The sequence below is a fragment of the Papaver somniferum genome, chromosome 8, assembly GCF_003573695.1.
Source record: "Papaver somniferum cultivar HN1 chromosome 8, ASM357369v1, whole genome shotgun sequence".
Lineage (NCBI taxonomy): Eukaryota > Viridiplantae > Streptophyta > Magnoliopsida > Ranunculales > Papaveraceae > Papaver > Papaver somniferum.
The window spans coordinates 71528252-71540106 of record NC_039365.1 but is presented as its reverse complement, the minus strand read 5'-3'; the positions used below and the strand labels follow the sequence as shown (position 1 = coordinate 71540106).

The window sequence follows — 11855 nt, the reverse complement described above, 5'->3', positions numbered from 1 at the left end:
TTTGCTGACGAGATAGTTACATAAAACCCTAAACTAATTAGAATGCACTTCCTTCACAGTGATTGGATACTCTTATTGTTTACTTATTTGAAACTCTCATCACTGCCAATTTCACGTTCATATTTAACGATAGACTCTTCCAGTTCATGTATTGCAGAGTAGATATTTCTTTGTAATAAGCGCTCCAATAATGAAAGCATTAATGGGATGCCAAATTAATCAGAATAAAATTATTCATGAAACTGATATGAGATAATGTGTCCATGTTTAGTTAATATCCATGGTCGTGCACAACATTTACAAACCTATATATAACTCATATGAGCACGTTGTAACGTTTTCCAAGCCGGCTGACTTCATTTTGGACACACATGGGAAGTAGACAAAAAAAATTCATCGTGACTAGCCTTTTAATTTTGTTCGAGCTCGATCAATTTTTATTGGATTAATGGGTTTGCGATGTTATATGTTAGTTATGTTGTGATATTATTGTTACAGGTCCAACACTAAATTTGATGAGACGAGATATGGGTTGCATTCTAAGTCAGGTCAAAGTCATCCATGACAGTACTGGATTACCATGACTATCCACTATAAACGTATCACCCCAGTGGTTCATTTTTTATTTTTATTTTGAAACGAGAGATGTATTGATTAAATTTTAGAGTTTACAAATTCTGCATCCTCCTGAAGTTGATACAGGATATTTTCATGAAACTCTAGCAAACTTAGCTAATATGTCTGCTATTTTTTTCTTTCTTTGGGTACATAATTACACTGCCAAGAATTATTCCTAGAGAAGAAATATGAGTTTTCAAATGAAAAATATGGTATTAAACGAATGTTAGTGTGTTGTTGGAATCTACGATATTTTTTGTTTGATAGGCAATTCATGCCATAGAGTTATTTGGTTTAAAATTTGTACGCAATAACTTTCATGATCTTTACTTAATTACGTTGACATGTGCAGCACACGGAAAGCAGTATATAGACAGGAATGAGCTAAACTTAAATCAACTTTTCTCTGAATGGAATATTTTAACAGTAAGAATTGCAGCCATTAAAAATGTTAAATGAAATATATTCCTTCATGGAATGAATCTGTTTGAATTAGGCATTATTACATTAAGGACTAAATGTATATGAAACAGAAAAAGTGGGATAAATTTATGAATAATTATCATCATCACTTACAAGCATTAACATCCACCCTTTCGGGGGAAAATAGCATTAACATCCCCAAATAATCATCTTACTCTATAAAAGCAATGAGAGATGAACAATGCAAGCAGGTGTCAATTTCGCAAGGGGTGATCGCAGCCGACCGAAAAATTGGGGCTTACGATCGTGAAGCAGGTTATGTTCGACTTTACTTTTATTTTGAGCAACCCTGCTACACGGACCGGCTTTGAACAAAATCAAAATCGATGCGCGCATAGTTTTTAAGCACCCAACCCCACCCCACCCCACCGAATTAGTGGAGGCCTATGTATTTGTGTGTACGTTTTGGTCGTGTTTTAAAATTTTCCCTTCAAGAGTTATTCTATTTGGATATGCCTACTGACATGTCTCTCAAAAACGGATAATAGGGGAATGTTTTACTTAGTGTGAAAGGTATTTTTATTTTAAATGAATTATAGACCGGCATGACAAGCGTCAAAAATGACGAGAAACTAATATTCTGCAACAAAAACAACAATCCAAATCCCGTGCCGATACCCTAGTCTCATATATGCTCAAAAGTTAAATCTATGATGTTTTATGAACTAAAAATAGAACAATCTTTGTGAGAATTTTTTGCAGTATTGATCTACTCGTGGACTGCACTATCAACTCCGTAAGACTTTTTTATGTTGGGTTATACCGATTAACATTATCTCGTCGTTCGTAACTGGCATTGAGATTAATTTATGTCGATGTTCATGATACAAATCCATGTGATTTGTTAATGTCCGTCAAAATCCTTCTTTTTCATTAAAGTAAGGTCACTTATGTTGTTCTTTTAGGAATGACATCAAATGGGGGAGAGTTCTTAATTGAACTTGTGCTTAATTGCTATATCTTTATGGGGAGAGTGGATATGGAATTTAAATGCTTGTATCTTAAATCTCCTAGATGAGCGCTAAATATTTATATTATGTGATATCATCTAAATAAAAGTTGATGTGAATTCCTTTTAAGTCTTGAAATATCTTTTGATTGAATTCATTATGATCCCATAGTTTTTGTACCTTTGCCAATTTTTATTACAAAAATGGGGGAAATTAATTAGTAGTTTCGCACTACATACATATGGTTCACGGATCATTATGTAAGGAGGAGTGAATCAATATCTATGGCTTTCACCTATTATGCAAAAGATGTAAGTATTGATTAAGGGGGAGAAACATATCACCGTAGTATTACTTCAAGGTTGTGATACAATTGAACTTTAGAGAAGATAATAGTACTATGTTTTTGTATAATTACGATAGAGAATATCTGTTTTCAAAGTTGCTATCGCTATGAATCCTCGACAACAACGATGCTGATTTGAACACGTTCATAATCATTGCAACTCGAAGTAGCGAAGAATTCAAGGAGTTGAAGAACCAAGGAAATCAAGCATGATGGATTCTGGAGTTTTAAAGCTTTATTATTTTTTAATCCATATGTTTTGATAGTTTTGTCACTAAAATTGACAAAAGGGGAGATTTTTTGAGCATTGCTCGGTAGAACTCATAGGTATTGTTATCTCAAGCCTGTTGTCAAATTTAGTTGTCAAAACTATATCTTGATTTCTAGTCTATATTTAGTCAGGTCTCGGATTAGGGTAGAAGTGTGTAGTTGAGAATCGGATATCACTGTGTTTTACTGTTTGAAGGCGAAGATCGACAAGAGCTGTGGAGAACTTCAACATCAAAAGGTAAGAAGACTGAACCACCTATTTCTCATGTTTTCACCTTTCTACCTTTGAGACATTAGCGCATGACTAAATTAGATAGTACATGCATAATATAAATTTCGAGTCAAGTTTATCTTGAATATCGTTCTCGAAATATGACTAATCTTAAGAACATTTGTTCATACTTGATGAATTTGGTTCAGAATAATTTATTGTTTATAACCTAATCATGATTCAAGATTTAATAATTTGTAAATATCTCTGAATAGTGTTATGTGTCACTGATGTTATTCGGAAATGTTTCATTGATTATTAGAGAGAGATATAACTACTGTAAATCTAGATATACTACTGTAAATCTAGATACATGATAGTATGCATACCAGATCAAAAACTGGGAGAACTGTTATAAGTCCAAAGACGCAATACATGTACCCGGTACACATACCGACGTAGCTATAGTTCGGCAGCGACTTTTTGGTACACATACCCGGTATTTATACCAAAAAGTCTGTTGATCGTGAACCAGGAAAGATACGCATACCTAGTATGCAAACCGGAAAAGATATGTTGGTTTCAAAATCGAATTAGGTATGCATACCCACTGTGCAAACCATAAAAGATCTGTGAGTTCCTAAATTCGCTTTTGTCTTAAGGGTATCCATACCCGGTACACGTACTATGACAAAGATATTCACGAACAGGTACAATACACATACCAGGTACACGTGCTTACCCTGTCGAATATTTTCATATGCATCAGAATTATTTCTATGGGATAATAAACATTTGAACAACTCTCTAAAAACACTATCTAGACATTTTTTTATTATATGTGTGACTCAATAAAAATCTTAAAGTGTTATATGAAACTGGTTAAGCTTATCGTTCAATTGGCTAGTTTCGGCTAACCTTCATGAACATGTCATTGTACACGATTTGGTTATGGTTAATCCTAACCAGAGTGTATATTCTACTATGTTAATCTCAAGTCAAGTTTTTCATCTAACGGTGATTATCATTTTCTTGGTTTCAAAGCTATCTTAGCTTAAATCTAAATCAACTTTGATCTTGAAAGTCTATATATGGAGGACCTCAAACTACTGGGATCTTTGAATCCCTGACACTATTCTTGTGTGTCCTAGTTGTAAACTAAAGTCGTCCTCTCCTTAAAACCCTTCTAGGGTTTAGCGACTAAAAAGACTTCACCTAGGAATCCGTGAAGCCAGGCCCAACTATCTTTATCTTGATAGTTCGTATATCCTGATCTTGTTTTGATTGCTGAGCTTGCTCCAACAAATAAGATAGATAGAGATCACAAAGTATCTTCGTCTCAGTGATTCCACAAGTTTCGACTTGTGAGGTGAATAATAATCTAGGATGCTCTTCAGGAGTCATAAGACCGCATTTTGAGGTTTGCTAGACTTTGTCTATTGCAATCAATTTTCTACATGACTTTGATCTTTGATCAGAACGGAAATCACATATAGGCTTATCTGCGGGAGGCATATTGGTTTAAAGTCTTCAATTGAGTTGAAGCAGCTCTTAGGATAGAGGACGTCATCTAAGGGAATCAATTGCGCGGAGTCCTGCTGGGATTCAAGAGGAGTAAGGAGCGCGACTGTAACTGAATTGCTGTGACGGTTTAACTCGGTCTCCGCCACATTCTAGTCCGAAGTTCTGATAGTAGGCTAGTGTCTATAGCGGCTTAATACAATTTGGTGTTCAATATGGACTAGGTCCCGGGGTTTTTGTGTATTTGTGGTTTCCCCGTTAACAAAATTTGTTGTGTTTGTGTTATTTCTTTTTCCATGTTATGTTGTTTATTTTTATAATAGAAATATTACAGTTTGTACGTTAATCATTCAAAGTAGATATATACATCCTTGTTCATTGGACACGACTTGATTGATTCTTGGATATTGATCTCTGGAATCGTCCAAGTACTCTCACACATAATTAGGTTCACGGACTTGATTCTGTAAACATTCTGATTGTGAGAGAAAGAGATATAATCTCTTCATATAATTCCTGATTGAGATTCATTAAGTTGAACTCTCGGAATTGTATTTGAGTTTAGTCCATGCAGGTTTCCTAAGAAAAAGTTGGTGGTTTATTTTGGTACCCCCCGTTTTCAGTCTCTAAATCAAAAACCGCATGGGATTATGCCTATCGATTATGAACAATTTTGGCATCAGAAAACTCACGTTTTGACCTCCATAAATGGCGGGAAGATAAGGTATGATGTTACTGATTTGACACAATGAGAGCCACCTATTGGATATGTTTTTGACTCTTAAATCAAGGAAATATGGTCCCATTAGGATTCTAACACCTAGATTTCATGAGCATTATATAAGAAGACTTTTAAATCATTAAAAATACACCTTTTGCACCACTTTTCAAGTCTTGGAGGAGATCAACGACACAATGAGAAAAAAGTAGGGTTTCATTATCGTAATGATGTTTTTTCTAGTTTCCCTTATATATCATGGATTCCATTAAATCCATGAGTAGTTAAACACATACTTGATTTAGGATGAATTCTAAGTTCTAAACTTGAGTTATTATATGAATATATTTTGAGTTCTTCACGTGGTTATCATTTGTCTTTACTAATATGAAAGTTTGTGCTTGATTGATAGATATTTTAAGTGGCAAACTAAACTAATTTGTTAGTTAATATGAAGTTAGTAGGAGTTATGAAGATATACGTAATTGTTAAAAACTCGCTGCACAATTAGAGAATGTGAGACCTTGAAGAGGAATTCGGTGGAGCAATCGCATGTAAAGACAATACCAAAATGTGAACCTTACGCTAAGATTAACTACCAGGATTGACCTACAGTCATAAAATGTAAAGCATTCTACCAAATTACACACAAAGACCGCTATTGGTAGGTTATTTAGACGAATAAAATCCGGTATTCGAGTAGTTCTACATCTAGTAACTAAAGAAAAGGATAACACTACGCTACGTTGCAACTTGATGATTAATAATAATCTCTGATGAATGAAAATTATAAGAGTATAATAGTTCAATGAGTTTTTAGTAACGAAAAAGGAATTTATATCTTTCTCCATTGCTTACAACTCAAATTTTAATTGTTTTATTTTTTATTTTGCTTTAAAGCCTACTATAAAACCCCCTTTGTGACATTTTCGACAACTAAACTCCTTGTTTTTTATGGGAACGAACTTAGCTTCCATTATATTACTTGTTAGTTGAGTGGAAATAAGATCACTAATTAGTCGCATCTATGCTACGCATCAATCCCCTTTCAGAAAATAAAAGATCCCCATTTTAGTTTAACCCTGATCTTGTAGGTTTTAGAAACGATTTTCTCAGATTATCGTTTCACATCAAGGTATGTTAGCTTCAGTTTTTGTCATCTTCAATCAACCGATGTTTCCCTTTACTTTAACGGTGATTTTTCTTCTTTACTCATGTAGTGATTATTTCTTTATCCTTGTGATATTATTTCTTCGTTCGTTATAACGGTTCTTTCTTTAATAGGTACTACTTTGGGTATGTTTTCAATTTCGAATTCCAAAGGTTTGTTATGATAAAGTTGATTTTCGGGAAGGAAAAATTACATCCATAGGCACCAAAGAATACTTTTATCATATGGAACTACATCTTACAGTAGATCATCTTAGTCAAAGGTAAGATATATGGGTTAAACTTCTTAATTGATTATACAGACAATTATGGAGAAGTTTTTCATCAACGTAAAATTGATGATTAAGGTAGGAATTTACATCACAAATATGGGTTGAAGATGTCATAAATGTGATGATTGTAGATCATTTTTGAGCATGATGAAATATAAAATCAACAATATCGGTTTTAGGTTTCCTATAAATTTATAGAATCTTCACCTGTTGCTGCCGCCAAAGTAAAGATATATCAAGATATTACTTGAAAATATACTGGATGTTTTTTGTAGCTAAAAATTCGTTTACAAATGGATACATGCTTGTCCTTGGTGCTGCTAGATCAAACGGACACATGCTTGTCATCACAAATATACTGGATGTTTTTAGTATCCTTAAAAATATACTGGATGTTTTTAGTAGCTAAGGTTGAAGAATGGGTTGGCTGATATCACAAATGGACACATATGCTTGTCCTTGGTGCTGGTAGATCAAAAATGATCTAGTACCTAGAGTAAAATTTTATTGTAATCTTCATTTACTAATATAATGCATAGGTATTTTGTAAAAGATGAGTAAACATTAAGGAATTGAATTCTAAGCTTGAGAAAATTTATTATCGTGAGATGGAACCCAAAAAATACTACGCCTACGCGTTACTCTCTTTACAACGCTTCCATCTGGAAAACCTAAGCAAACCATCGTCTTGGTTTATATTTTAGCTTTCATTTTCAGCCTACGCCAACTTATGGGGGACAAAAATGCTGTTTTTGGACCTAATCAAACTCTAAGATGGTAGATTTAACGGCTAATATGGTAGTTTGTTAATGGGATTCAAATTTCTATCGTCCTATTTGAGAGGGCACGCGTGGAGTAGCAAGTGTATGTGTCTACTCTTAACTTTTGTAATCTCTTCGACTGTTAATATATTATGACTTAGCTAAAACAATGTGTCTATTCTTGTTTTTGTAAAAAAAATTCGACTCCCATATCGATTTCCATTTTATGTTTCGGTTATATTGATTGGATTAAGGTACCTTTTTAAGTACCTTACTTTCAACGAATTCTCCTTTTGACCGATCAAAAAAGAAATACTGTTCTCGGGAAATTGGGAACCGGCAACCCCGCCAAGAGCTATTCGATTGCCACATTGGTACGAGGTAAGCTGTGCCAATTCTGATCGAAACGCTGGACAAGTGAAGAATTTGAGATATACATTTGTCGGCAAACACGGAATTTGGCTAGAGTGTAAAACCGTTTAATGCCAGCCATATAGAACCATCGAAAAAGAGATGACGAAATCGACGGTCTTAAAATCCTGGCCCACCATAAGACTTAGGGGTAGGTGGAAGATATTGATTTGGGCCCATAACAGAACACGTCTAAGTTTAGTCGGTGCATTGTTAATGAAATTAGTATAAGATCTAGTGTTCCAAATTAATTTAAAAAAGAAAAACAACAGTCTTTAACAAAACACAACACTAAGATTCTGACACGTGGAAATCGACAATCCTCGAAACACAAAAGATGATGCTCTATTTGCCCAGGTTTTCACTCACTAACATAAAGAGAGAGAATCAGTCTGGGGAGTAGAAGAACGAAATCCCATTTTATCAGCTTTTTCAGTTCTTCTTCATTCTTCTTCTTCTGCTAGTCTCAATAGAAATCTCCGTGGTTGTGTGAGATCGATTTGCAGAGATGGAGATGTTCTATTACTTAGTGTTTGGAGCTATGTCTGTAGTGGTAGCAGTATTAGAATTCAGCAAAAACAACAAAGATCGGATTAATACTTCTACTGCTTTTAATGCTTTCAAGAATAACTACTTAGTTGTGTATTCTCTTATGATGGGTAAGCTCAGATCTGATATGTTCCTCTTTTTAACATTGACTTGAAATTTCCCATTTCGTTTGTTAATTTTGATGATTAGGTTAGCTGTTGCTTGGATCTAGTGTTTTATTTTCTGATTTAGTTTGTTTCCAGTCATCTTTTTGGAGTGATCTGAAATTTTAACGGTGTAATATAGGATCAGCTGCTTTAGTAGTTTTCTTAGTGTAATGCTGCTGATCTAATGATTATAATGTTGGGTGACAATGTGAGATTGATCTGGTTGATTTTCGTCATACTCAGTATAGTCTTATCTTAATTGGACTTTTAATTCTGTCCAAAAATATATATATATTAATAATTCAAAGTGCAGTTAAATTGGTAGTTAGATCTGCAATGTAGGTATTTGTAGAAATGCCAAAGCGCGCTTCATGCTTTTAATTGTATCTCCAATTAGTTTCTCTGAAATACTCTTGTAATTCAGTCATTGCCATAGATCTTGATTAACAACTAGAATGTTCGATGTATATTTTAATACTAGTTTTCTGATTATTGTTTTTTTATTTTTTTGTGGCCTATAGCTGGGGATTGGTTGCAGGGTCCATATGTCTACTTCTTGTACAGCCAATATGGTTTCTCGAAGGGAGATATTGGACGTCTCTTTATTGCTGGTTTTGGGTCGTCTATGCTCTTTGGGACTGTTGTTGGGTCTCTAGCTGACAAAACGTAATAGATCAGTTACAAGTGCATTTAATGTTTTTTTTATTCTGTCTGTACTACTAGTAAATTATTGTTTTTATCTGTCGCTTATGACTTTGTAAACGAAACGCAGAGGACGTAAGAGGGCCTGCATCACATACTGTATAACATACATCCTGAGTTGTATCACCAAGCATTCACCTCAGTACAAGGTTCTGATGGTGGGTCGTATCTTGGGAGGAATTGCTACTTCCCTCCTGTTTTCAGCCTTCGAGTCATGGCTAGTTGCAGAACACAACAAGGTAAAATTTTGCATCTTTTTCATTGTTTTGGAAATGCAGCTTAGTATGAGTTATTTTCAAAAATCTTAATTGGTTTTGATGCTTTCAAAAGGCTAAGATTAGGTTTACCACTTCAATTAGTTTCTTCAGGGGTAAAATGTCTTCAGATCAAGTGGAAAAAAAGGAAAAAAAAAAGAAGCTCTCTTTTCATTTGGTGTTTATCCTCAATTTGAATTTGGATGCTTTATCGTGCATTGTCTGTTGAACTTTGCAGAGAGGTTATGAACAACAATGGCTGTCATTGACATTCTCCAAGGCAATATTTCTTGGCAATGGTCTCATTGCTATTTTTGCTGGGTTGTTTGGCAACATGCTCGCCGATAATTTGGGATTTGGTCCTGTTGCCCCCTTTGATGCCGCTGCATGCTTTCTCGCCATTGGTATGGCTATTATCTTATCAACATGGAGCGAAAACTTTGGTGACCCCTCTGAAAGCAAGGACTTGCTTACCCAGTTCAGGGGTGCAGCAGTAGCCATTGCTTCTGGTATGTCTCTATCTTCAGTTTAGCCTTCAGAAAACTAAATTGTCGTAGTTTGGGGTAGAATCTGAGAACAGCTTACAAACTTGTTAACAATTATTTACTTTAGATCTGTATATTGGACAATGATGCAAATGGCAAGTAGATAAGCAAAAAAATCCATTGTTGGAATGATTGATCTTTTAAGTCTAACTAGTTTCTTTCTGCGGTACATTCGGGTTTCCTTTTTCTCCTGTTTAATTTTTTTTTGTAATATATGTTTCTAATCAGACGAGAAGATTGCACTGTTGGGTGCTATTCAGTCCTTGTTTGAAGGCTCAATGTACACCTTTGTGTTCCTTTGGACACCTGCTTTGAGCCCTAATGACGAGGACATCCCACACGGATTTATTTTTGCAACATTCATGTTGGCCTCTATGTTGGGAAGCTCTATTGCATCTCGATTGATGGCACACCAAAATCTCAAAGTTGAAGGCTACATGCAGATTGTGTTTGCAGTTTCTGCCTGTACTTTCCTTCTTCCCTTAGTCACTGGTGTAAGATATTTATTCCAGTTCCTCAGCTTTTCTTCATATACCGTGTTCTTCTATATTTTGAAATTCCTGGGTGCATGATTCTAACTGCGGTGTTTCATATGGAACAGTTCTTGGTACCTCCTTCAGGGGAGAAAGGTGGAAGCATCTCATTTGCAGGGTGTATTCAACTTTTTGGATTCTGTACATTTGAATCGTGTGTTGGCATATTCTGGCCATCAATCATGAAGATGAGATCGCAATACATCCCTGAGGAGGCCAGAAGCACCATCATGAACTTCTTCCGTATTCCTCTCAACATCTTTGTGTGCATTGTGCTATACAATGTAAACACCTGTCACTTTCTGTATTTTCAAAAGCTCTCAGCTCGATATTCTGTTTCTTCCCTATCTCAAGTGATTTTTGAAGATGGTTTATTTCCTGTCATTCAGTAATTATGCTAACGTGTTTCTTGTTATTTTGAAGGTTAATGCGTTCCCGATCACTGTCATGTTTGGAATGTGCTCTATATTCCTCTTGATGGCGTCCATCTTGCAGAGGCGGCTCATGGTAGTGGCAGAGTTGCACAACAAGTCAAGTAAGTTAATCGCCCATGTATATCTAGTTGAACCTAACAAATTTCCATCCTAGAGGTCTCGTTTCTATGACCCATTGAGTTCTGCTCGTGAATTCTGTCTCATCCGACTCATGTTTGCTTTGATGCAGAGCCTGAAGACTGGACATCATTGAAGGAGAGGGACACAGAGGCTGAACCCCTGAACATCTAATTGATGTGAAGGTGGCAACCATCAAAGCTTAGACCGGTTCAGGAAAAAATAGGCGATCTTTCTTAACAGTGAGACGTAGTAGTTGCAACAATGCAATTTGTTAGTTTACCATTCCTATAAATAATAGGGGAGATATAGGATGGTTCACGATCCATTAAATTGAGAACAGGTTTTGAAGAAAAATCAGTCTGGTAAAAGAAGAGTTCAGGGCTATAGGTAACAAAGGACAGTTGCAGGAATAATAGGTATCGAAGTAAACTAGTGGCATGGTATGGATTATATTATTTCCTACTGTAATTTTTTGAAACTAAAAGTTCTCTGCTGTAATTTTGGTTTTTATTTGTTCTCTCTAAGTGTGTTTAAGGGGTTAATACAACAGGATGTCTAGGGTTTTCTCTCTTTTTTCCTTTTTTATGTGGAATTGAACACCTGTTACATGATTATTTTTCTTGGAGATTGCAAGATACGGATCTCTGTTCTGTAAGAACTTTCTATATATAAATAGATATCGTTTCTAATCATACGACAGTTTAAGCATTGCACGCATTATGTCGATTTGATGACAATCACTTTAAAAAGGGTAAACATTCCTTGGTTCTTTGTAAGTACGAACTGTGTGTTTCTAATTTCTGTTTACCTTCTAAAATGTAACCACATATGGCAAGTTAAC

At 35.2% G+C, this 11855-nt stretch overlaps 1 protein-coding gene across 1 annotated transcript; it reads left to right on the top strand.

Moving 5' to 3' along the window:
* Window positions 1-8095: 8095 nt before the first annotated feature.
* Window positions 8096-11706, top strand: LOC113301527 (molybdate-anion transporter-like). Its single transcript, XM_026550300.1, has 8 exons — window positions 8096-8390; window positions 8948-9092; window positions 9199-9367; window positions 9621-9891; window positions 10156-10421; window positions 10529-10744; window positions 10884-10995; window positions 11124-11706. Exons 1-8 carry the CDS (start codon window positions 8240-8242, stop codon window positions 11183-11185), a joined length of 1392 nt encoding a protein of 463 aa, XP_026406085.1. The 5' UTR covers window positions 8096-8239; the 3' UTR covers window positions 11186-11706.
* The last annotated feature ends 149 nt before the right edge of the window (window positions 11707-11855 follow it).